Source organism: Pelmatolapia mariae, linkage group LG23, assembly GCF_036321145.2.
Source record: "Pelmatolapia mariae isolate MD_Pm_ZW linkage group LG23, Pm_UMD_F_2, whole genome shotgun sequence".
In the NCBI taxonomy this organism is placed as follows: Eukaryota; Metazoa; Chordata; class Actinopteri; order Cichliformes; family Cichlidae; genus Pelmatolapia; species Pelmatolapia mariae.
The window spans coordinates 33774932-33802500 of NC_086246.1; the positions used below are offsets into that span (position 1 = coordinate 33774932).

Sequence of the window (27569 nt, forward strand, 5' to 3'; positions counted from 1 at the left end):
CCTTTTAATGCGTGTTTTGTTTGGGTTTCCACCGGCGAGGAAACCAAAAATAGAGAGGGCATAGCCTTACATATGAAACAGGAAAACACCGCCATCTAATCCATTCATTTCAACAAAGTAACTGTATTCTGAATACCACCTTTTTAAACGGTAACTGTAACGCAATACAGTTACTCATATTTTGTATTTTAAATACGTAACGGCGGTACATGTATTCCATTACTCCCCAACACTGATTATTTATTTCCTTTCTAACCTGCTTCATTTGAACACTTTCCTTTTTTCCCTTCTTTTTTTTCAGAATCAACATAAACCCAAGTCTAGCATGTTTCACAATCTGAATCTGACTGTGCTGCTTTTTCACTTCCTGTGCTCAGACTTCTTGTTTTTGAGAACCTTTGTACAATGTGAAAGAATAATGAACGCACACACACAAATGACATGCCTGGGAATGCAGTAATGTTTATCCACTTGTAGGAAGTAGGTCACAAAATACATGTAACAACTGAACAGGCATTGTGCTGAAAACAATGTGTACAAGTTCACATGTGCATTTGTTTATGTGTGCACGTGCAGTTTTTATGTGCCTGCTGTATGTGGATGTCAGTATCTCACTTCCGTGTTTTCTCTTTGTGTCTGCCACATCGATCTCTGTGTACCTGCATCTATCGATCCATCCATTGTCTTCTACTTCATCTGCTTATCCAGTGCATTGTTTCAGGATTGATACCAAGATTTAGATTACGTCATTACAGATTGTTAAGTTAAAATGCACATTAGAATAAACTAAAACACATCATCTCGTCCACATCTGCCCCTGATCACCAAACCTGCAGTCTTTCATCAAGTGTCCTCTCTGCTCCACCTCAGTCTGCATTCCTTCACCTCACATTTACTCAGATTAGTTCTCCACACTCTGGACTCTCTAGTAAGTTCCCCGCTGCTTAGAACAGCCAGCAACCCTCGAGGTTCTCCACACGTTTGGTCAAACACTCCCAGCTCTGCCCCGCTGTGCTCCAGCTCAAAATCCCAACCTCATTCCATCAGTGGTTATTCACTTTTCATCTAATACGGTCCCATAAGTGTTTATTTAACAAACAAATCTCAAAATTTATATAAACAGTTGTGTTGCTTGGCAAGGTGGCATGCTACAGCAGTGGTTTTACATGAATTACTATGAGGTCAAAATGCCTTCACGGGGTTCTTGATAAAAGTGGTAAAGTAAAGATTTTTGTTTTTTTATTTTAATTCAACACAACCCGAATTCCCACTCCCCAATTTTAGGAAATTTCATGACATATGAGAAAACAGGGATTTCATTTTATTCATTTATGAGATTTTTAAAATACCAAAGGGTCAAAATGACCCCCCTTGCCGCTTCTCGTGTTAAAGTGTTTAGTGAATCACTCAGTAGGTGAAGAGTAAGGCCATTTTCATTCATTTTCATAAACTGAATTAAAAATGTAGCTCTCAAAATGGATTATAGAAACATCAAAAATATTTTCAGCCATAAGTTTAGAAGCTTGATTGTAACAGCTACCAACTCAAAACAAGTATAAGTTATTGCTTTACTTAGATATAGTTTACTGTAAAACTATATCTAGAATTTAACAGTGAACACTACAGTTAATTGAACACCTAATTTCTCTGTGATTAGATATGGCAAACCAAACATTCATGTTTCTAGGAAGGCAACAAAAACAACTGCTGAAATGCTGAGTGTATAAATACAACCAAGGGGGATACTGTGCTGAAAGATCAGGCTCAAAAAAATCTTTTTTAGCATCAGATTACTCTTGAGTGGAATCAAGCAAAAGAGGTATTTCAGTAATAATGTTTACTTCCACATGTTGTCCACATTTGGCAGCCCAACATAACTCAGGACTCATAAAAGAGACACAGACATAACAGCACACAGATTCTGTGGCAGGCACAACATGGAGCCTGCAAAAATGAAGCACACATGATCAGGGCAACATGTATACACACACTCTGTCTCTCTGACACACACACACACACACACACACACACACACACACACACACACACACACACACACACACACACACACACACACACACACACACACACACACATACAGCTGCAGCTCAGCTCCACTCTATATTTTCCTCTGTGTTCCTCCTTCTGTCTCTTTCTTCTGACGTACGCTCCCACCCAGTCCTCCCTCTATGGCTTCTTATAGGCTGCTCACTGCTCATAGCTGAGCTGTTTTACTACAGCTGGAGCTGGAAAAACTGACCACAGGCAAACCTAACAACAGTAACACACAAACAGTTCCGGGACTGCTCCGGCTCTGTGTGTGTGTGTGTGTGTGTGTGAGTGCGTGTGACTGAAATGCAAGAAAAGAGCGAGAGACGGAGATTTGTTCGTCTGGATGTCTGGAACAGCCTGAGATGATGATGATGATGATGAGGATAATGAAGAAGAAGCAGCTGCTGTTGACAGACCGGGGTTTTGTTACTGGATGTCTGACTGGGTTTGGATACTATGAGTTTATTGTCATTTGATGGGATTGCTGGCCTTTCTTGGAGGATTTACTTTTTCTCCTGCGTGTGTGCTCCTGCCAGGAAGGTCTTGAGATGAAAAGCATCAAAAACATAATAGGTAATTTTCACACACACTGGACGCCTTACAGGATTAGTATTTGTCTGCACTTTGCCACTTTACTCATCTCAGAATCAGCCATTGGATTCTCTTCTTCAGTATTCAAAACTTTTGAATAAACCTTGTAGCTTTTCAGCAAAAACATTCTTTTCTGTAAATCATAGGTTCAGTGATGCCAAAAAAGTGCTAATGCTCAAGGCATTTTTTTAAGATTAGAGGAGCTACGAAGTGGTTTTACCTGGAACACTGACAGCTGCAATTCCAGGGCTCCATGGCGCTGTAAGCTCACAGGAAAATCAAAGAGAGTGGAGGAACATAACAGAAAAAAAAATTCCTGGTGAGTTCTAAGAAATACCAAAAACAAGCTGCACACACACTAGATTATTTTATAAACTGACTGTGGCGAGGCTGGCACTACACACTGCAACTTAAGAAAGCACATGCAGGAAGGCTAAACACAAGCGAAACACAAGACTTAATCAACTTCAAAGAAAAAGGGAAATATACAACTAAATCCACATTAATGCCTTTAAAACAACACTTCTCCTTACTACTTTGGCATGCAGCTTATTCCAAGATAATTTTAATGCTTTTATGCATCTCCTCTCTCTTAATGTTGACTCTGGACAATCAGTGATCTTGAGGTCAGGACTCGATGGAGGTTGGAGCAGAACTGCTTTTTTTTATTGAAGAAGATGAAGTAGATGAAGAAGAAGTTTTTGTGACTCTGACAGTTTGGTGTTACTTTTCAGACAGCTTCCTGGTAAATGCGCAATGGAAAAGAATCTAAAGTTCCTAAAACAACAGTATTCTACAGTAATGTAGACATTATTAAAAAACAAAGCCTGAAGAATGAGAATCTCCTCAGTCTGATTCTTTTGAACTAATAATTATTAAAAGGTGATGTAATCATTCAAAAGACATTTTGGAAAGTTAGTATATTCAGTTTGTTCATTACAACATACATTTATGAAACAGGTGCTAAAAGATGGGTTTGATTCCCAAGTCTCAGGCCAGTATCAAAACATTAATGACTATATTTGGCTATCCATAGGTACTTTGTTTCTGAAAGATAGGAGCAGAGTTGCTAAACAGCTGTGCTAAGCTGTACTGATCTTTAAGATCTGTTATTGATATAGAAAGAAGAAATGTGAATATCCTCATAGATTCCTCCTGGGAATCTAGCAAAGAGGTGTTTCATTATTATTAGGCAGCCCAACACATTCATCATAAAAAAGGCAAACATAACAGCACACAACATGGAGTGTGCAAAACGAAACACACATGACCGTGGTGACAATGTGTGAGAGCATGCTGTTTAATCCCTTTCAGAGCAGATGGATTAGGGTCACAGCCTAGGTGTGTATATTCTAGCAGTGTGTGATAGTGTTGGCTCCATATTTTTGTGGCTGTGTGAGAAATTACTGGCCACCTTTTGGGCACACTGAAACTCATTCACTCAGTGCTGTGATCACTTTCATGTCTTTTTGGTAATACTGCCTGTGTTTTAACAAGAATTTTTAACATTTAACATAGTTTAGATATATTATGCTGATATATGTTAGTGGACAGAAGCCATTTTGTCTATAATCAAGGGTTTAATGACATGAATTACACTAGACAAGTCCTTTCCAGACAAAGTCAAGCTTGTCTTTTCCTGCTTTGGTAAGACCTCTGGGTCTGTGTGACCATAGCTGACCAAACAAAAGTCATAGTCAGTGAATTTTACAAAAAAAAATACAGCTTGGAATGGGGAAATATTTCTAAAACATTTTAGCTAGCAGTGGGATTTACTAGTGACATGTGCAGTGCTCATGATGACCTGGAACTGGATGAGGGGTTAGGAAAATAAATGGATGTTTTATCCATAGACTGTATATGAAAAGTGGAGATAGCTTGAAAAACAGTGAGTTCAATACAGAAGTGCTTTGGAGCTGCATTCTTTCTACAGGCCAGCAGGGTGCGACTCAGTTTGTTTCCAAAAGAAAGTCTATGGAAAAATCAGGTCCTGTGATCCATGCCCTCAGTAAATACTTTCCCGGTGAGTTATGAGATCAGTCCCTAGTTTCACTTCATAGAGAACAAAACATTATGTTCATTTTTTACATTATAGTCCCCATTAAGCTCCAAAACAACAATAGTTGGTAGTAGTTACAATTAGTTGGTAGCCCATTCCAATTTAAAAAGCTAATTTTTCAAATGAATAAGCAACGTCCATCCTTTAAACACAGTTTTTGGTTTGATCATTGTGCCAGCTCAAATTATAACTCCAGCACCTTCTGACATTGATTATGGTTCATGTTCAGTCTCCCAACCTCAGGACTTTGGTATCATATGCTTTATCCTGGTTTTGTTGAACAAGACGCTGATGTCACTGTACCTTTACTGTGTTCTTACCTACACAGAAGAAGAAAGTACAATGAATACTACATCTATTACATGCACCAGTGGGACTAGATGTAAAAGGGGAGTGTAGATATAACCAAAAATCAAAATTGCTTGGAATATGCCTTGTTGTTTACACACTGCTAACACCATCTGATCTCCATCAGAGCACTGACAATATATTTTGTTAACTTGCTGCTGGCGCAATGAGGACTTTGTCAAACTGAAAAAATGTCCCACCCTTTGAAGTAGGGCTGTAAGGTTTGCAGCTTTCCTCATGGGGCTATAATTGTGGCCATATTGAACAGGAGCTGCTGCCCAACATAGAAACAGATGCTAGTGAACCATTTAATTGTAGTAGTTCAACATATCTGCAGAAAACTTTGTTAGTTCCTGCGTGTTGTTGTCCAAGCTTAATCTCCCAAATTAAGAATTTCACTGGTGCCATTATAGAGTTCATTGCGTCCTTATAGGAGTTCCTCCTGCACGTACCCTTTGTCTCCTCAGGACTGCTTCAGTTTCTAAAAACAGTGCTTTTCTGTCAAGCCTTGAAGTGGTCATGCATCACATCTGTCTTCACCACTCCTTTCTACTTTGATGTTCCAACAATACAGAACAGTCTCCCTCGTCGAGTGCCTGACCTGGTTCTGGTTGTATAACACTACTGTTCTGAATGTTCCTGGACAACATTTCCTATACTTTTTTTTTTAAATGAACCTGATCTTGAAAACTTTATTTAAAATGATATTAAATAGTGCCACCACTATATTAAATTTACCACTGGGCAAAAGATTGCATTGGATGTTTGTTTTATAAAATGTTTTAGAGTAGACACTTGTCACAGTGATGGATTGATAGTACACAGTGTTTAGTTTTATGTAGCCAAAGCAGTTTGCACGAGTTATTTGTTCAAGGCAGAGCAAGCTGAAATATCAATTATGAATTCCACAGGTTTGATAACATGTTTCTTTAGGGAACTGTTTTTAAAAAGAAAAAACTCTCTGATGAAAAAGCAGTATAAGTGAACCTGAAATTATTTATGGCAGAACTGGTATTTTAAAAGTGAGTCACATGATTTCAGCCTGGATTTTCTTATTTGAACTTTAAAATTTTTAATTTGCGTTGTTTTAGTTTTCAGTTTATGATTACAGTGTAGCAAATATTAGATACTCAGAAGACAAGATTTTGTTTTAAATAGGCACTGTTGTGTGTTCTTATCATATTTTGAATCAGCAAAATCTTATAAAACATTTCAGAATGCACTCGTCTGTAATAGAAGCTGAATTTTTAATATCCTTGGTGTGTCAGCAGAATCAGATATTAACAACAGAGGTACATTGATGATGCCTCCATTAGCGACCACTACCAGCTGTTATGCTCTTCTGCTTCTGTCCCCACTCCCACTAGCACAAGACCTACCCAAGCATGTTTCAGAGTAATAAAGTGCAGTCAGTGTAAATGCATGTCTTTATTCTCTGTAACAGAGAAAGGTTTGTTCACTGCACAGTGCACTTAGAGCTTTACCCTGCAGGAGAACCATAATAAACATTAAACCAGAGCAGAAATACATATCCTTAAAACCTCGTCTAAGAATGCTTTGTTCCAGTTCCTTATAAATGTCATATGAACACCAGTCAGAAATGGATAGCTTTAGAACTGGCTGCTTAGGATGAACATGTGATGTGCAAAGAAAAAGGTAGATAAAGCTCCCTAAAGTCAGCCTATTATTCTTTCTTCTGTCATATAATTACTGTTCCACTGCTGTTTGATCATATTAATATTGGTCTAACTCATAAGGCTTCAGATTGCTTTAAATGCTTTGCTTCTATGTTTGAAGTTTTATTCAACTGAATTCAATTCAGTTTTATTTATATAGTGCAAAATCACAACAGCAGTCGCCTCAAAGTACTTTATATTGTAAAGTAAAGACCCTGTAATAATACAAAGCATATAGATCACATTTGTATGACGAATCCCTAATATGGTCATCTCAAACACATAGCTCTGGCTGAGAGAACAAAAGACCCACCCACATACTCTTTAAGCCTTTGTGAGGGGCTGCTAATTAAAAGACAGTTGGGTTAAGATATGAAATGTTAAAATGACTTGTTTCAGACCGAGGAACTCAACCAAAGCCCAAAATAAGATAAATAACAATTGATTTGAACTGTAGATCACACAAAGCTCCTATAGAGACCACAGAAATATGGAGCTTTTAAATCTACTTCATAGCAAAGATGTTCGGTAGAGTTGAATATTCTATTTTGGCTCGAATATATACTTGGCTGGTAGATTTTAGCTACTGGAAACCTTTGTTGGTGAAAAGTCACTTGATGCGCTTTTCTTTTCTTGAGTTGTTGGTAAAAAAAACATTCAAGCTTTCTTTGAGTTTGCATATTTTATGTGAAACGTTTTTAGGTTCGATCAGCAATAATACTGGTGTACTAACAGAAATGTATGGGAAAATAGCTCAATAGCCTAAGGCCCATGTTTGAGCATTCAGTCCTTTTATAATAGCACCAGTTAGGGCAGTCAGCTTAAATGGTAAACTGCTTTGATTCAGTTTTTATTGTAAATTAAATTTGGAGTACAGCAGCAATGCCCCTTTCCACTTACACGTCCTAACAAGTCCAACAGTAAGAGAAGAACAACAGAAGGACAAAACAGCGTCAAATAATATCATCACACCTTCCTGCTCCCGTTTTGTCTGTTTTTTTCCTAAATGAATGCAGACAGATAATTTCTTATTAGTCTCTGAACCCCTTGATTGATTCTACTGACCCTTGAAATAGCCAATAATGTTTATGCTACCTGCAATCAATTTTCCCTATAAAAGAATGTCTTTAGATTTTCCAACTTTAAAACATATCAGAGGATTTTTGTGCTTCAAGTTCAGAGGTATATACTGATGTTTTATGAAAAATGTGTGCGTATATTGATACATGCTTACTTCTCTTCTATAGGTAAGGTCACAAAGTGTCCAGCCTAGGGACTGTACTTTTTATATTAATGAGTGAAATCTGTTGTTGGCCTCAAAGCCTTTCTGTGGTATCTGTTTGGTTTACTTTTTACTTCCTTATTATGCATACTTGTATCTGCAGTTAAGCTCAGAAAGCAACTTGTCTGGATGAAATGATTGAACGTGGCTCACAATGTGTTTGAAGATGAAAATTCTTTCAGTAAGATGACAGATTCAGGACTGGAGTGATAATATCTACCTGTAGAAATGTCTGCTTTCCCTGTTTCTCATTGGTACAAATACCCATTAAATTGTTCTGCGACTTACACTGGAGACTCCTGAAGTATTCATAATGCATCATGAAAACCTGGTTAATCAGACTTTGCATGGCATAGATGTATTTTCCTTGTATTGTTTTTAGTTGCCTGCTTCCATTCCACATCACCAAAGGAATTACAAATGGAGCTAGGTGCCTGCCTATTCAGAGGATTAGGGAGAAGCTTCAGGTGCTCAAGAGTGGTAAAGAACTGCTGTTAGCCCTGCCTGTCAGGTCTCACCATTGTAATTCTCTAATTGCAGAGCGCTTACGTGAGTTAGCCCTTGCTATTGTCAAACTCATGTCACAGTTGGTAGTAGCACAAAATCCAGATCTTACTGTGGTTTGCTGCAGTGCTCCATGAAATAGCTACTTTATAGCATGGCAGTGTTACTTTGATACTCTAATGTGATTTTATGTGCTGCACTCTAGCTTGTTTTCTTTGATCTCTGATTAAATGATCAACTGGTCTTATGTGTGGCCTTTTTGATTTTATATTGTAGTATAATATACTTTTATATCATATGCAGCTGAACTCTAATGTCTTTTCAAAATAGATCCACGGATAATTTACTGTGAATCTGAACATCTGATCAGTTTTTTGCCTCCTTTCAGATGAGATCATGCAGCAGGACATCAGGCCCCTGCTGGCTGTAGACATCATAGAGCAGCTTCACCGCCAGTTTGCCTTGCTATCTGGTAAGTAACCTGCACTGTTCTATTTGCCCTCATTCCATACCTGAAGTTCATGTTAGGTGGAGGTACTGAAACAAAACTCTGGGTGGGACAACAAATGAGCCGTTAAAAGGAGACAAACAAGGAAAAACAGGAGACACAACAAAAGTAACAAACACAGGACAGAGTATCTGTTAAGTCATGAATACTGCTATAGTACCATGACAGAAACATTAATAATCACGCCATTATCATTACTAGCTACATTAAATCCACAGTTCCGTAAATTTAAGAGAAAAATATTGCACATATTTGGTCTTTTATGGTCAGTGTGTAACATGGACCACCAGTTAAAGCCTTTTTCATTTTTTACCCCTGACATCCTGTTGCAGTACCACTTCTCCCTGTGCCTTCATGCTTACTGTAATGAAAGCTTTGAACCCAAATTGCTTTTAATGATTTTGATATTTTAAAAAAAAAAACCAAACATTCTCAGCAGTTTTTTAGCTGATGTTCTATTTTTGTGTTTTGTATCACAAGTTATGCAAGTGCCAGAAGAAAGGATTTAATGTGTAACTCAGCTGCTTCACTCTCTCATGACTTTTTATTCTTCACGGAGGAAATCACAAGCAAACGGATAATATGAGGAAACCACTGAAATCCCTTCAGCTGACTTGCTCACTGATTCTATTTGTTGATGTTTAAAAAAAAGAGGAAATCTGCTGGAGTGATATGTAATCCTGATTCATTTAATTCCACAAAACACAGCAGTTCACTGGAGGTTTATACACACACAGATCTTCCTGTCCACATGTTTTGGGGGTTTTCTTTTAATTCCCGCTGGGGATTGGGGGCTTTTGAAAGTTCATTTGGCATTTTTCAAGTTTGCTATGGCACTGAAACCTCATTCTCTTATTTAACAGTATTGTCTTTCTGTCCTGGCATCTGGGTGCAAGTATGCTTTCTTGCAAACACACAAAATGGAGCTTGGTCAAAGATAGTGGATGCTATGGTCTCTGGGGTTTTTATGTTGTGCTTAACCTCCTAAGACCCAAACTCTTTCATGGCATGCATTTTTAATTTTTCTTTGCTATTTGGACTGATTGTTTTTACATTCATCAGGTCCCAAAGAATTACCAGATTTTTATTTTTGCCTAATTTTTGTTTCTGAGAAAAATTAGATCAACATATGAGTACATTCGTTTTAAATTTTGATAGAACAGTGGCAGTATAATGTCCTCGTAAGTGGATATCAGGCCCCTGAAGAGTAAAATTAGGTATTTTGGTCTAGACATCCCAAAATGTGATGTCCACATATGTGGATGCCAGGTCCTAGGAGGTTAAGTTTGTTGCCATTTGAATTCCTTATTTAATATATTCTCTGTTTGTTTTTAGGCATCCTGAGCTTTAAATAGAGTTAATTTTGTCTATGTTTTGCTGTGTTTGTCCATCTCACTGTTTCGTTATTGTTCTTACTTCCTGTTTTTATTATGGTAGTTATTTGTCTGCAGACACTACCTGTCTCATTGTCCTTGATTACTTTCGCCTGCATCTCCTGACTCTTCTGTATCCAGCTCGATTTCCCTTTTGTCCTGACTTCGCAGCACTCTTTTCTCTACCAGCTGACCTACCAGTCTCTTTAGTCTCTCTCTGCCTGTTGCCTGTCTATTTTGTTGTTAAGCTTTTGATCAGCCAAACTAAAGGCTTGCCTTTTGTTATTCTATTTGTACGGAAGTCTGTATTTAGCTCCTCATCTTGCAATTTATGACATGACTGGAAATCTTTATTCCAGGGTTATCTGCTAGAATAGAATAGTCTTTTTTGTCTGTTTTTCTTAGGATCCATTTTAATAAATATTAATTAATTTGATATAAAATTAATTTTACGTAAGTAAAATTGTGCTAGCAATGCTAAAACTGAGCTGCACATACCATGTTGTGTAATACTGATTTATTAAGGCAAGATTTCATCCAACACATGCAGGTATCTTCCAGGGAACTGCTTCCTCCAGTTCTTTATAGTTTTCAGATAATGCCATCTCAGGGAAATACAGATCACAACACAATCTGCAATACAGATAAAGTCATAGCACAAAGAATTGTGTAAAAACACGAGCCAATAAAAACCAAGCATATAGAATGAGTAGACCACCAGACACTTTCAAATTCTAAAATGTAAAATACACATTAATGTTGTATCACCTTTAAAACTGAGAGCTCCATAAGTGACAGAAGAAACATGAGAAAACATTAGCATTTTGTTTGCTTTTTGATTTCTTAAAAAATTATTTGAACATTTTTTTACAGCAACTAAAAGTTCAATTTGAAGCCTTAAAAACATTTAAGCGGTATATGTTTCTTTGTGTTATTGAAAAGCTTTTCATTTGAGGAAGTATGCATTTGTACTTTGTTGCTGAGACGATTGATGAGGAGAACATTAGTGGATGAGCAACTCTTAAAATGAATTACACTAAAAGAAATATGCCATACCTTTAAAATGTTGAATTCAATTCTTTTTTTTGTTTTGTTTTTTTAGTCTAATTGGCACAAACACCTAGCCGTGCAGTCTGCTGTTACAAACTCTTATGAAATAGTTAACAAGAGTCATTCTAAAGAGCTCACCAAAAGCTTTTAGAAGCCATAATAACTCACCCATGAAGTGGCGGCCATATAAATCTATAGAGAAGGGTTACAGAGATACATAGCATGTAAAAGTCACAGACATCCTAAATTCAGTAAATGCAAAGATTCAAACCTCCTCTGGTATTAACATCAGCACAACAACTGTCACCAGCTTCTTGGCATGGGTTTGCATGGCCAATCAGCTTCTGTAGGTGTAATGCATAGGTGGTTCACTACATATATTTGCGCATCATAGCTCACAATGATAAGCAAATACGACCAATTATTAACTAGTATGGAGCTGGTGGAAAGTCACATAATTTTAAGTTTAAGCGTTTAGACAGGAACATTGCTTTTACCATCCCAGCATTCACACTGGGTGCCCTCAGACTTTTCCAGATGTGCTGTTAGTGGTGACACAGCAGTCTGTGTGGTTCTCCAGGGATGCCTCTCATTCCTTCTCTCAGTCGTCTCTCCAAACAGCCAAAATAACTGTTTCCAAAAGTTCCTCTCTCAGCATTACTTGCCTCTAGAATTACATAAGGTTAACACAAGTCTGGTTCATAGTCTTCACCACATGTGTGTGCCTACTGTGAGTGTGTGTGCCTTCTCAGTAGGATCCAGGTTTAAATGCTATGATCATTTGGTTTGCTATTTTTGTCTTTCTGTATACACATTTTATATATACATGAACTGGAACCAGTGAGGGTTTCATTTTGCCAGAGACCAGTTAGGAAGTATACCAAACAATTTCATGTCTCTTTTCTTAGAGTTTTTATGATTTTGTTTTCCCTCATGGACAGCTGCAGGATTTGTTGCTTTCTTTTGATTCTCCTTAAAAAGTAAAGGAGAAAGTGTGTAAAACCTGTCACTTTTTCTGGGTTGGATTACCTTTGTACTACTAGCAGCAGGCAAGGAGTTGCAAGCAGGAAATTGGAAACATGCACATTTCACGTACTTTTATGGCAGTAACTTTATTAGGGAGAATTAACAGAGTCTTTTATGTTCTTAGAGAGGAAAATGTATATTTTTGTGGAGTGTAAAAAGTTTTCAAAATAGTGTTGCCTTCTTTCTACAAGTTTCACAAAGTTGATATGACTATATCTGGCAGACATAAAGCATTATTTGAGTCATTTTAATTTAATTTACACTACTGGAGCTCTGTTTTGGTTGGTTCTTCTTTGTGGGAAATATGGGTTCTATAACATCTCATAATGTTTTGGGATTTGACTAATAACACTGCAGCACTTACCTGCCTTGCCTAACAGATGTTTTTTTTAATGCCAGTATCACAGATGTCAGACCATGACTCCCACTTTCTTCCCCTCCTGCAATGTGTTGAGCATAAACTTTCCATTCTCAGCAAGTTAGTCACATGTTTGTGGTTGAGAGATGCTGGTCAGACAAAATTCAAAACCAACAAAAATATCCTCAGATGTGCTGTTTCAAGGTTATGCGCACCCCTTTAATGTCTCTATGAATGTCTGTAACTTTTAGCATTACAAACACTGTTAGCTTTTTTCTCAAGCAGCATGATGTAGCAGTGTTTTACTTGTCGAGCCAGCAGATTTATGGCTCATGCTCACCATCTAGTGATCTTTCTAGAGATGTGCAAGTATTGGATTTTTCCAGTGACAAAGTCTGTACCTGCAACCAGAAGTGTCAAGACTACTTCTGGTTGCACACTGGCTCCTTGTAGGACCCTTTAATAGATGTGCAAGGTAAAGCATACTGATGATCAAGTATAGTAAGCCACAAAAGCCTGGATTAAGAGACAGAATTAACAATGAGAACACACAAGTTTGAAAATAGTATATGACTAGTATTTTTAGACTTGTGTTTTGCTTAGCATTTACATTAGCCATTTGGTTTAAGTTTATGAAATAATCATGGTTTGAGTTCAAAAATTTCTTTCAAATCTTAGAACACAATTTTTAGAAGCCTGAAACTTTATTTAGATTATGGTTTAATGGTGTTTATTCCAGGTACATCTGCAAAGTGTTGCAGACATTGAAAAATGACACTAGAGGGTTATCCGCTGTAGTGAAATGTGACATAAATGACATTAATTGATAGTTCTATAGTGCTTTCTAGTCTTACTGACTACTCAAAGCACTTTTTTCACAATACAAGCCACATTCAAATCTCAAGAAGACTGAAGCACACAGCCTCTACCTACTCATCCACAGCCAACCAAAAGTGGGCCTGACCAAGGACCAGTAATTAATGAGTCAACGTTGTACGACTACCCTGAGGTCTTATACTTGACTCATTGGAACAGTTTGGTCTTCTTACAGTTGGCAATGAAGACAAAAAGAGTGAAAACAATAAATCCAAATCTGTGAGAAGTGTAAATAAAATGTTATGGTTGGACATATACTAAGAACACAATGTAACTTTAATTGAGAGCCTAAAGGAACAAACATAGTACTGAGGTGTTAGAGTTGGGGTGTTCCTCTGATATACCCTTTTACATTTAGTAGAACCACATTCCTAAAGGTCATTTCCCATTCCTAATGTCGCTAATTTCATCTGGATGCCTGTAATACAATTCCTACTGGGAAAACAAAATAATTTCATATATTCTGATTTAAATGGTGTCTTAACTTTCATTTCAGATATCTTAAATGAAACACAATTTCATATAGCTGTAATGGAGGTTTTACAGATGTCTGCATTCCATATTCCCTTTGAGTTATTAAATGATAAAATGTTTTGCAATAGAGTTATTGCTAAAATGAAGACTATTGATTCTATTTATTGATTTGGGTTTTTTTTCCCTCTGTGCTATAGGAGGGCGAGGGAAAGATGGTGCCCCCATCATCACTTTCCCAGAGTACTCAGGCTTTAGCGAAGTGCCAGAGGAAGATTTCCTCAATGTAGTTACTTACCTGACCAGCATCCCCAGGTATGTATACTCACACACAATTAAAACTAATAACGAGAAAAATCATAAAGATAAAATTCCATTTGATTCAAAACTATCCCCACAGGATCACATTTGATCCTGGGTGGTTAAACTTCTTCACTGCTTCATCTCACCAGTAATACCAAAAGGCTTTCTGGAAATTATGCTTATTGTGTATTCCTTGAAATGTGAAAAATTCTTGAGTTCTGTATTTTCAGGAGCACTAAACCTTTGGGAATTTGATTAGCATGGCCTATAACTTTAAATTGTTTTCCTCCTCTCTCCAGCCTGGATGCTGCAAGCATTGGCTTCATTATCATCATCGACCGGCGGAAGGACAAATGGAGCTCAGTAAAGGCCTCTCTATCCAGGATCGCTGTAAGTTCAGTGAGATACTTAAATCACCATAGAAATATATACAAGGACTTTTTAAAATGTTTTTTTAAAGTCCCCATGTTGCCTACACAGGCGTAACAACCCTGTGATAGCCTCATTTTCTTTTGGGCCCTTATCGCCACATTGTACCAGAGCAAACCACAGCTCCATCCTAACTGGATGGATCACAAACACATTCATTATAGAAGTCCTCATTTAACAATCACTTTCAATGCAACGGCTTGTAAGACACACACCTATATCACAGCAGGAGTGCCTCTTTAGAACAGGGTAGGTGATAATAATGTTTCGAAAGATACAACTAAAATGGGCAGATCTTTTATAACATGCTTCTGTAACAAACTAATTAAGACCTGCAATAGTTTTATACCAGAAGAATATATTTTTAGCCTGTTTCAAGTAACTTACAGATAACCATGAGAATGAAAAAGATGCAATATCTTATTTCAAGTTCATCTGTTATATTTTCCAGGGGGCATTCCCAGGAAATCTTCAGTTGGTGTTGGTGCTGAGGCCATCCAGGTTCTTCCAGAAGCATATAGCAGATATTGGGATCAAACTACACAAGGATGACTTCAAAATGAAGGTACCGGTAAGCATGCCGGTGTTTTATTCTGAGCCAGGGTATGGTTCTGAAACAGACACCTAAAAGAGAGACAAAAAGTATTTCCCATGATAATTGTTAGCTTTTTTAATATACTGAAAGAGAAAACATGTCATCCAAACACACAGAGATGCTATACTTTAACACCACAAGGGATTTTTTTCCATAGAAAAATTCCTTAAATTGCATGAGGTGTGATTTTTTTTTTTTTTTTTTTTTTTTTTTTTTCACACAGCACAATTAAACCTAACATTTCAATAGCAAAGTATGAAAAGCATCAAGCATGCACCACCCATCCATCCATCCATCCAACCATAACTCCATCCATCTATCAGGCAAACTACACTTTCCTCTCCCTGGCCACTTTCTCCAGAGGACTCTAAGCTTGTCGAGAGATGTTATGTCACTTTTGTAGGTGTTAAACATAACCATAACTTTTCTTTCCTTTGATGGGCATGTCAGTGGTATCAAAAAGATATCAAATATTGACAAAAACAGACACAGCGGATCAGTTATCAGAGTTGTGTAACATAACCAGGTCTTCCTCAATCCACTGTTTTAGTTAAGATAAACACTGTGTCACATTTTTGAGGGACTGAGCAACAGTGAGCAAAGAGGTTTGGTGGGAAAGAAAGAATGGCTGCTTTGACAGGAGAATCACACAACAGGAAAATTGCATTTATTTTTTGTGAGGGAAATCGTTTCATCACAGATCTTTGGTTTTAGCTAAACAAGGTAAATAAATTATTCATGAATACAAATTTTGATACTTATTTTCAAGTCAGCACCTACAAATGCATCTCATTTTTTAAAATTGTGTATGCAAATGTAGTAATAATAACAATAACCCCTTACTTATATGGTGCTTTTCAAAGCAAAGTTTTGAAAGGTACAAAGTGTATGTCTTGTAAACCAAAATGTTTGATTTCCTATTTAGTAACTTACCAGGCAATAATGAATGAATGAATAATGAATGTTAAAAATCATCGTCTCTTTTACTGTAACAACATTCTTTAGCAAGGTCGTTGTACTGCCTGCTCTGCAGTAACAGAATTTTACACTTCCCATCTTGCAACAACATTGACTATGAGAAATTGTACTACCAATTTTACTTAATAATAATGGAGCACGTAAAGCAGTGCACTGTGTTTGCAGATCGTGATGCTGAACTCGCTGTCTGACCTACATGGCTATGTGGATAAAAACCAACTGACCCGAGAGTTAGGAGGAAACCTGGAATACTGTCACAGTCAGTGGATACATCACCGAACAGTGAGTACTGACTTACTGTAGCATTCAATACCATATATCTAAAACTTGAGACTATAAAATTGTAAAGGTTTCACAGATTTGACATTATAGCAGGTGTATGGTGAGCTAGATTAGAGGACATTGCAGAGTAACATGTGAGTCTGTTTCCATAGGCCATAGAAAATTTTGCCATGACAGTGAAAACCACAGCCCAGATGTTACAGAAGTTCGGGACAGACCTAGCAGAGACAGAGCTGCCCAATGACGTCCAGTGCACCAAAGACCTCCTTACAGCACACACCGACAAGCACAATAACCTCAAGGTAATGTGGTGCATTAAATATGCTAGGACACACACACACACATATTAACATGACATAAAACAAGTGTTTTTAAACTAGTATATCTGGTTAGCACTGTTGCCTCACAGCAAGAAAGTCTTGAGTTCAATTCCACCATCACGCCGGGGTCTTTCTGTGTGGAGTTTGCATGTTCTCCCCGTGTTTGCGTGGGTTCTCCGGCTTCCTCCCACAGTCCAAAGACATGCAGTTAGTGGGGTTAGGTTAATTGGAAACACTAAATTGCCCATAGGTGTGAATGCAGGAGTGAATGGAGTGAATGAGTGCGATTTGCTGTTAGCCCTGCAACAGACTGGCGACCTGTCTAGGCTGTCCCTGCCTCTCGCTCTAAGACAGCTGGGATAGGCTCCAGCCTTGGAATATTCTACGTGAATGACTTTATCTACTACCCTTCCAGCAGAACCTGCATTTTCAAACATCAGTTTTAAATGCAAAAGTGCAGATGTCTTTAATCATTTACTACATGTACTTTAATCAGATTGGATATTTCTGCTGAAATAGGAACTTGCACAGATTTGCAAATGTTTCTCTATGATATTAATGTTCTGTGATATTAATGCTTCTGTTTCTGTGAATCAGGATGAACTGAGGATAGCTGTGAAGCAAGGCACCACCTTGTATAGTTGTATAAAAGATCAGTCAGCCAAGTCAGAGGATCATGAACTCAACCCTGATGAGATGGAAAACCAAACTACTGTGGAAAGGTAACAAGCAACAAAGACTCCTTTATAGATGTTATGCACACTGTATATTGTTATGTAGTTTGAGCAATTATGTAGCAATTGTCATTACATTTGTAATCTGTGTTTTAGGCTTTTAGCCCAGCTAGATGAGACAGAAAATGCCTTTGAACAGTTCTGGAGCAAACACCATCTGAAACTGGAGCAGTGCCTGCAGTTGCGTCACTTTGAACAGGACTTCAGAGAGGTAAAGTATGCCATTGCCATGCAGCCTTCGGTTTTTCATGTGAGGTACTGCAAGTAGACCAGTAGGAAGGGCAATGTTTCGTATCTTCACATATTACAATGAGTATATGTCCTCTACATTTCTAACAATGTTTTTTTTAATATCACATTTTTATGAAATAACTTGATCTTGGGATAATTTAATGCGGAGAGAACAGGGATGAGTGAATCTTTCATTTTTACAAATTATTTTTTGCAAAGGTGGCGCCTTGCTGTGTCTTCCCTCCGCTCTCTCCACCGATGCGTACGCTGTCTCGTCTCGTGTTCGCTGTGTCGAATCTACTGTAGAATACGTTCATCACACAGAGGCCGTGGTCTGCGGTGTGCTGATTTTTCCCTCTTTAGTCTGTGAATGTGTTTAGTCCCTGCCACATTCTCCGATGATTGCCAAATTGCTGTTCCACTTTGTCCCTGTACTCATGTTTGGTGCTTTAATTGTCTTCCGGAGTTGGTAATGTGCGTGTTTGTAGTTCGATGTGTTCGCGGAGGCAAAAGCAGTTTTCCGTGCAAACATCACTGTTAATCCACGGTTTTTGATTTGGGTTGACTTTAACTGTTCCTGGGTGGGACGACATCTTCCACGCATTTTCTGATAAATCCGTAGACTGAGTTTGTGTACTCATTGATGTCGTCAGCAGCCATGTGAAACATTCCCCAGTCCGCGTTATCAAAACAGTCCCGCAACATGGACTCTGATTGGTCCGACCAACGGTGCACCGCCCTCAGGGTTGGAGTTTCCTGTTTTAGCTTCTGCCTGTGGGCGAGCACGAGCAGGATGGAGCGATGATCTGATTGGCCGAATGGGGAGTGGGGGAGGGCTTTGTACGCATCCCGGAAGGAGGTGTAACAGTATCGAGCAGCCGCTCTCCTCGTGTGCTGAAGTGAATGTGTTGGTGGAGTTTTGGTAAAACTTTCTCCAGGTTCCCTTTGTTAAAGTCCCCGGTCGTGATAAACGCCGCCTCTGAGTGCGCGGCTGCTGATCGCGCTGTCCGGCTCTCTGCGTGCTCGGTCAGTGTCGGCTTGTGTGGGAATGTAAACAGCCGTAATAATGACTGCTGTAAATTCTCTCTGTAGCCAGAATGGCCAGCACTTAATCATCAGGTACTCCGGGTCCAGTGAGCAGAAGGATTTGACCGGGTGCACGTTGGGACAGTCACATCAGCTGTTGTTGATCATGAAGCACACACTACCGCCTCTGCTTTTCTCAGTTTGCTCCTGTGACCAATGCGGTGCACGGAACCCCGGTAGTTGTATGGCGGAGTCCAATAGCCAGGTTTCTGTGAGGAAGATCACGCAGCAATCCCGCATCTCTCGCTGGAATGAGATCCGTGCCCGAAGTTCGCACAGCTTGTTCTCCAGAAACTGCACATTAGCCAGTAATAAACTGGAGAGCGGTGGTCTGTTAGTGCGCCGTCTCAGTCGAACCAGAACGCCGGCCTCTGCGTCGGCGTTTGCGGCCTCCTCCACGGGGCCAGAACAAAGGCGTCTCAGGCAAGATGAATGGGGGGTTGCAAAACTTGAACTCCGGTAAACGATAAGAAAATTCAGCTCTTATGTCCAGTAAGGTTTGGCGGCCATACACAAAGACATGTGTTACTAGTAAAGAAATAAAGGAAATGGAAAATTAAACACAAAAACAGCTGTTGCTTGAGGGAGCTCGCGACGAGGCTGCCATGCTCACACCGATTTTCTGTACCTGTTCAAATATGTCCAAAAAGCTGAACAAATTTGACAGGATGTATTTAACTTTTACCCAGCTCTACACTCACATTTACCAGTATATCCTGAGTGGTTCACATTACGTTGGACAAAAAACATTATATCCAGCCATGCTCCTGTTCAAAGTCACTGCTTTGTCCCATTCAAGAACAAGGTATCTGTTGTCAGCGGTGCATCGGTTTACGGAAGTCATGAGGCATATAGCACAAACCTTAGCCGAGCACCTTTTAGTTCCTTTTATTCGCTATCAGAAAATAAAAAGCAAGAATGTAGTGAATGAGTGAGCGGAGATAAAAAAAAAACAAAACTATGGGGGCAACAGGGCAGAAACCAGTTTGTTTGCTCATAGCTTACATCACTGGCACGACTCCAACCTCCTAATAAAATAAAACTGTTATACTCAGCAGTGCTTCTTCTGGTGTAAAGCCAAAGACACCTTTTGCATAATGATAAAATCCAAGTGCCTTCAGAGGGGTATGCATATACATTCATAATACAGAGACAGGCATCACTTACTGCTATCAATCAACATGATTAAACTAAAGGTTTTCGATTTTAGTGTTTTAGATTAATTAAACACATCAAAACAAAAACAATAAAAGGTAATATTAACACCATGTGCCCCCCCCCCAAGAAAAAAAAGAGTAACCCGACATACAAAAATGGAATAAAATAAAATTACAGTTACTACAGTGTTAACAATAGCGAGTACTGTTGCCACCTTCTCAAAGCAAAGCACAACTCTGATACAGTTTCCACACTGGTTAATATATAATACAGGCAGCAATGGTTCAGAGGAAAATACAGTCAGGGCAGAAAGAAAGCACCACACTGCCCCCTGCTGATGAATACTGAGATCACAGCCCTGCTGCAGAATTCTTACAGAGCTTCCAAGATACTGCTAATGTTTAATGTTTAAGCTGTGTTTTTACATTAAAAAAAGTTTTACACAAACTAAATCAACAAATGTAATTCGTCATTTGGTTTGTTTAACATGAGCAGAATAGATAACGAAGTAACTCAATGATTCTCTCTGCTTTTTCTCTGTTTCTCTCCAATCATTGGTGATCAGGTCAAAGTGTCTCTTGACAGCTTGATAGAGAGTCTAAACAGCCTTTCAGACACTGGGGATTGTGTGGCCAGAGTTGAGAAACTGCTCAAGGAGCTAAAAACACTGGAGGAGAAAGCTCAGGTTTGTAATGGCACAGTTATACACACAATGGCACATAATCATTTAATAATATTGAATCATTACAAGTAATTTGGTTTCTTGTTAAAGCAATCATCATGAGTCACTTTAGTATAGTTGTAGAGTTACACAATTGAGTGTGGATACCCTGAAGCGTTTGTACAGCTTCAGGGTATCAGGGTTTGTTTGCACAGCTTAATGTGTCATACTTAATTGATTTTCTTCCAGGCCACACTGGAAAAGGCACAACTTCATGCATTGCATGGTGACCAGCTGATTCAGAGCAATCACTATGCTGTGGACTCCATCAGACCCAAATGTGTCGAGCTCCGTCGTGTCTGTGACGACTTCAGCAATGAGGTCAAGAAAAAGACAGATATTTTGTCCAAATCTCTGCAGATACACCAGGGCATAGATAAGGTAAGGATACCACATCAGTTGTGTACATTTACAGATGGCCACAAATCCAAAAGTTTGACTTAACACAAGCCAGATGAAATGTGATGAATCTGTTCTTTGGGGTTTGTTTTTTTTAATCTCCTCATTGGATAATTCTGGACCAAAATGGCCAGACAGTGGAACATGTTGTAAAATCACACTGACATATTTACATCTTAGAATGTCATGTCCTCTATTTGCATCCAGCAGACGGTGCAACATTGAGTTAAAGTTGTGTAATCTTGAGTCTCTGGCACCTAAATATAATGTAAATATTATTTTTTATTCAATGTTCTTAGTGAAATGTGCTGCTGAGCACAACTTTAATTCCAAATTTGGTTCATTCTCTTCAATGTTTAAACTGTTTCAATATTTTAAAATGAGTTGAAAACTGCTTGGACTACCATTTGATTAGATAAATCTATAATTACATAATATGTGTTCCACATTACACCTGTGACTCGACCTTCCCAAAAAAGAGCTGATGGTTGTCTTTCTGTTTGAGTAAGGTGTGGACGGATCATTGTTTTGACAGTGCCATCTGTCCACCCTGCTGCTGTAGACATATTCAAATAAACTGTCATTAACACACTCATTACCGTGGCTTCAGTTCTCCCGGTTGCCACAAGACCAACTATTGCAGTTATTGTGTTTAAATGTGAAAATCAAAATCTTTTCACCTTTACAGTCATATGCTTATCGCACAAGAGCACTCACCTTCAGTTTGACCAAATAATCTTTTTAAAGATAAAGATATTAAAGATATTAGAAGACTGACAATCTAAGAAGAAGCTTGACATAACTCAACAATTGAGGATTTTATTACCCGCATAAAAAGTTTCTACAGACCCAACTGGGATTTTACTTGCAGTATTTTCCTCCTACCACCCAAATACAGGACTCTTACACTGTGACACCATATGTGAAGGGATGATTATGTTTTCTAAAACTGAATTCTTGGCTATTGCTGACTTCATTAGATGTTGTGTGCAGGTTAACCAGTGGTGTGAGTCTGGGATCTACTTGCTGGCATCCCAGGCTGTGGATAAGTGTCAGTCACAGGAAGGGGCAGAGTCAGCACTGACAGACATCGAACACTTTCTGGAGTCAGCAGAAAAGAACCAACTGACTGAACTGAGGAACCTCCACAACCAGTATGAGGTTGTCTTGTCAGAGGATATCAAGGTACAGTCCACAAACATAATACTTTGAAAGATGTTCTGTTGCAAAAATGATGAGGACAAGGGTAGATGTATAGCTTTTTACCCGCAGGGTAGTGTACTGAAGGCGCTAAAGAGACTAGAAGATGTTCAGGAGATGTTTGAAAAGCGGCATCTCAGTCTGAAGAGACTGTCAGCTAAACAGACAAGGCCCATCCAGCCTGTTGCTCCACGGCCTGAATCCTCCCCCAAACGGCCCTCAGTGAAAAACACCGCCAGGACTGCAGGAGGCCAACAGCGTAATTTCATCTTTGTGTTTTCAACTAATTTAAATGAAGATATGTTTTTTTGTTTTTTGTCTTAACTGTAAGCTTTTGCAAGACTCTACAACAACTTTGAAGAAAGAAAGGATCAACGTTACCTGTGTCCTGTCATCTTGTTTCAGCTCTTGCTCGCAGAGCTTCCGATAATTCTAACAAACAGCAGGCTGAAGCTGATCTCAACAAGAAGAAGAACATAAGGAAGGCAAAGGGAGGAATCAAGGTAACACTTTTAAATCTCACTGAAACAATAAAACACGTTTAAAGTCCTGTTCATCTGTCTTTGACCTCTTTTCCATTGAATTGCATTTCATTTCACTCTGAAATGTGGTGGTAACAGCATGGCACAACAAAACTGATGGACCCAAACTGTTGTTATTGGCTAAGAAAGGCTCTACTTTTAGAAACTTACCAGTTATTCATGGATGCAAATAGGAAGCACAGTTGTTCAATAGTTGGTACTGCTGCCTCACAGAGGCCCCTGGATTGTCTATATTAACACCTCTATTTCATAGTTTTTACTTATTTTTATTACTTTTAGTATTTTGAGTGAAAGAAAACACGAGAGATGTGAATGGATCTACTTCATCATCTTCTTTATTCACACCAGTAGAGGGCAGAGGGGTTGACTAGTCACACATTTTGATACTCAGTCCAAAAGTGTATGCCAATTTGGTGGTTGACTGTGCACTCGTATAATTTATTTTGTGACTCAAGCTTCCTGGAGGCCTGATGCCAAAAGAGCACAAACTCTTCTAGTCATGTTACACACCACACAGTCAGTAGTCTTTGAAAGTTTAATGAAGTCATGGATTTTTCAGCATACTTGGTCAAACAAACACTATATAATATATAGTTGAAAAACTTTTTAACAATTATGCTGGTAGATGTAATATTCTTCTGAAAAATTAAAATCAATCATATGCCAGACACGAATGCTGTTTTTGTATAATGTTGGCAGATATCTGATCCTTCCTATAGCAAAGATATTTTACTGTTAAAAGGAGTTTTCCTTGACACTGATGCTCATAAGGGTATGTAGGCTCATTGAGATTTTCTCTCTGATATTGTAAGGTATTTGGAGATGACAATTTTTTCTTGTAAAACACGGTGCTATAAAAAAATGAACTGATTCATTTAAAGCCACTTGTGCATATATTTGTGTGTTACAGATTGAGGTCATGCATGAAGAAAGCCAGGGAGGCTCCACACATGTTGTTGTGACAAACGAGACTGAGGAAAGTCTATCCAACAGACGCAGGTAAGGGGGGATAATGTCGTATTCCTGAGATTATAACAAAAGCACAACTTTTACAGGTGCAGTTTCTTTTATGGCATAATTTTATGCAGTGTACTATACTCTTCCCAAGGATAGTGCAAGTATTTCTGACATGGTAGAAAAACAGTTAACGCCCAGATAAGTCCTCATAATACTTAACAAACAATTTCACATATCCTTTCAATCTTTAAAAATTTCATCTCTCAGTCCAATATGTGTCCTGACCTCCTGAAACATTGATTTACTTGTAAACAAACTAGTGGTAATAACCCTAACTGATGTGACCATAATTGTCCCTATGTGGTTAACTAATATGTGCCTTAAACTTTCCTTCTTCAGGCAATAGATAAGTAAACTTAAACTTTTATACAGCAAGACAAACACATGTCAAACACGAAAGAGCAGGTAATGGGATGTGAAAGGTCCACAATGATGTCTTGTTGGTGTTGGATTTTATTTAATTTCTTACCACCTCACTTATGCTAGCCTTATGAGTAGATACATTATCTAGGTTCAAGTAAAATAATAAGTAGATCCTATGTGAAACTGATTCTGAACTATTGTTTTTTTTATTAAAACAAAAATTTTATTAACAAAGTCGATACATTCAAAGAAATGTCACATAAAAATTACAACGGCATTCAATTTCAGAATTTAAAAAAAGATCAAACAGTATCATAGAAAAAAATGGCTTCTCTCCTTTTATCACACTATGAAATCCGTGAAATTATAATGAGAAGTTTCATAATTTTTGGCTGGGATTTCCAACCAGAAATAACTTAAACTAAAACACCCTTTGTTCTCCAAAATTAATGTCAGAGGTTTGGCATTGAGTGCACACGTAAAGACTAGGCATTTTGGAATAATGTACTTGGCACAGACAAGTCAGTTTTGGGTCAGTATATCAGAGACAGGTTTACTGCAGAGTGTTTTTCAATCTCACTCCTGAGGTGTCAAAGACTAATGCTCGGAGTGGACACTTAGACGTCACATTACTTACGTACCATCTTAGCTTCATTTTTCAGTGTGCATGTAATCAAATAGACTTACTCCACATACAAAAAAGGCATTGTGAGATTGTAGGTAAATGTTTTGCTATGGTAACCCTGTGATAGATTAGGGTAATGACAGCTGGAATAAATAAAGCAACTATAAATTGTATAAGAAATAAAATGGTTAGATGGATCATTTGCTTAGGTGTTGCTCAACTATCTAAAGGTGTCTGACAGCTTTCAGACACCGTAAAACTATGCAATCTGCAGATTTCGAGATATTGTGAAACCTGCAGATTGAACCAGAAGTAAATATTTCAACAGGTGAATCATTGTAATCACACTTGTAAATCCAAAACAAAATCAGAAAGAAAATGAGGTAATTGCTATTCAAAAGTCAAAGCCTTGCTCATAAATCTGTCCAACATTTAACTACATTATGGGTTGGTTATTTGTTTTGGCTTCTGACAGTTACACATGAAAAGCTTCACGGGTCTAGCTGACTAACCTAAACAGAGTGATCAATAAATGAAACTAACTTAATCTTTAGACATTACAGTTTCACTGGAGCGTATTTATAGAATACACAGTTTAACAATATACAGGAAGTCAGGTGAGTGCAATGAAGTTATTAAGAGTGAAAGAAGGAATGCAGTTAAGAAGGCAAAAATATAAATTAGCAGAAGTCCTGACGTGGCTTACCCTGAAAATGCAGGCTACAGCAGAATTACACAAGTTCGTCATAATTTAGCACAATCTGGCAGACCCTAATGTGTGACACACTTGATTGGCTCTATGACAGTGAATTATTATACATATGCATCAAAGTAATAATCACAGCATCACAAAAAAACAATGTTTTCCAACAAAAATCAAGTTGGTCCAGTTATCCTCTCACTTGGCAGCTGCATCATTAATATGTCGGGCTTTAAATTTCAGAGTTATCCTGATAGCCTTGTCTTATCTATAAATAATTAAAAGGCAAAACAATCAATTGCCCCAACACAGAAGAATAATCCAAGACTACTTAAGTCAACAATTTTGATGTTTTCTACCACTAATTTATGGAGAAGACAAAGGGAAAAGTTATTTCGTTGATAAGTGCTTTAGTAAACTACTGCGGAAAGTGACAAAAAAAATTAAGGGAATGCAAAGGGAAGCTGCACATCAGTGAAGCCTGATGCATCTGGACATGAATTTTGAATGCATTTAATTTCTTAATAGATCTGATTTTATTTCATTACAAGATAGCACACAACGGCAAAAGGTGAATTATGTCAGACTAGTGCTGTTAGGTAACATTGTTTATAACAGTGTTTGAGACCCACAACGAGTATTCATGTAAAAGCAGCACTACAGGAGTAAGTGTTCTGATAATGTGGCAGACATAGCAGCATCACTCTCACTGCTGTGCAATAAAGGTTACCTATTATTCCTCTGGTGCTGCTGTTCTCTCTAGATTCTGTTGCTGACCGCCACAGTAAGCGCACGTCAGAGATATGATCGTGTGATGTGATCATGTGGTCATAAATGCACGGGTGGTAAGGAGCCTTGCCCTCCCCTGAAAAGTAAACATGCTCCTGGGGAAAGACACCCATGGCCTTGGCACAGATTCCCATAAAGACATCGTCAATGTACATGGAGGAGTTTAGCAGCAGAGTCGCCTGGTAAATTTTAGCAGCTACATCCCCTGAAACCACATACCCTGCTCCAGCAGTGTAGTCTGGGTAGGATGGCCAGGGATACAGATCATAGGGAATGTGGTATTTACTGTATTTATAGCGAACTGGAGGAGATCCCCTGTGAACATGCCCCACCCATAGGTCTTTAGCTCCTGATTGACTCCTGAGAATATCCTGTAAATACTTTACCAAATTAGGCATATGGACAAAGATGTCATCATCCGCAGACATGACGAAGTGTGCCTGAGGGCAATATATGTGCCTCCAGTGGAACTGCAGGATCAGTTTGGTAGTCAGGTTATAAAATGTGTCTACAAAGTTCTGCTGGATCAGATCTCCATAGACCTTGTCCTCCTTCAGCAGTGCAGTCTGGACCTTATATCTCTGTTCGACATATGGATGAATGCCGATGGCGAACACCAACCTCATATTCACCCCCAGTTCTGCCCAAACAAAGCTCTCGTTTCCCCATGTGTCCCTGATGGCTTGGCGCCGCTCAAAGTTCTCTGGTGACGATTTTACAAATAACAGCAGAAAAACATCATTTAAACTCTTCCCATTTTCACCTTTGCATTTCTCTGGGTGGTTGATGAGGTATGAATAGTTCACAAATCCACCCAACACCCTGTTAGAACCACCCTTTCTGTAATGATGATTGGAGTTGATAGCAAAAGAAGAATTGAGAAAATCATAGCTGTTGATCAAGTACCGGTAGGTGAAGGATCT

The 27569-nt window shown here is 38.5% G+C and overlaps 2 protein-coding genes across 9 annotated transcripts in view; one reads left to right on the forward strand and one right to left on the reverse strand.

The window, feature by feature from the left end:
* mcf2l2 (MCF.2 cell line derived transforming sequence-like 2) overlaps nt 1-27569 on the forward strand; it is a 104179-nt gene that overhangs the window by 15576 nt on the left and 61034 nt on the right. For 6 of the 8 annotated variants that reach the window (XM_063467762.1, XM_063467764.1, XM_063467760.1 and 3 more), the window contains exons 2-15: nt 8901-8984; nt 14375-14489; nt 14777-14867; nt 15358-15477; nt 16645-16761; nt 16914-17063; nt 17679-17803; nt 17912-18026; nt 20856-20975; nt 21201-21392; nt 22404-22595; nt 22683-22869; nt 23016-23113; nt 24063-24151. In XM_063467762.1, coding sequence (XP_063323832.1) covers nt 8901-8984; nt 14375-14489; nt 14777-14867; nt 15358-15477; nt 16645-16761; nt 16914-17063; nt 17679-17803; nt 17912-18026; nt 20856-20975; nt 21201-21392; nt 22404-22595; nt 22683-22869; nt 23016-23113; nt 24063-24151 — 1795 coding nt within the window. Of the gene's footprint in view, nt 1-2254; nt 2626-8900; nt 8985-14374; nt 14490-14776; nt 14868-15357; nt 15478-16644; nt 16762-16913; nt 17064-17678; nt 17804-17911; nt 18027-20855; nt 20976-21200; nt 21393-22403; nt 22596-22682; nt 22870-23015; nt 23114-24062; nt 24152-27569 lie in introns of those variants that run through there. The other 2 variants (XM_063467763.1, XM_063467761.1) reach the window with 2 other exon arrangements.
* Nucleotides 26499-27569, reverse strand: part of b3gnt5a (UDP-GlcNAc:betaGal beta-1,3-N-acetylglucosaminyltransferase 5a) — a 1194-nt gene continuing 123 nt past the window's right edge. The window contains exon 1 of the mRNA XM_063467768.1: nt 26499-27569. This exon is cut by the window's right edge and continues 123 nt beyond it. Within this exon, the coding sequence (XP_063323838.1) occupies nt 26499-27569 (1071 nt within the window).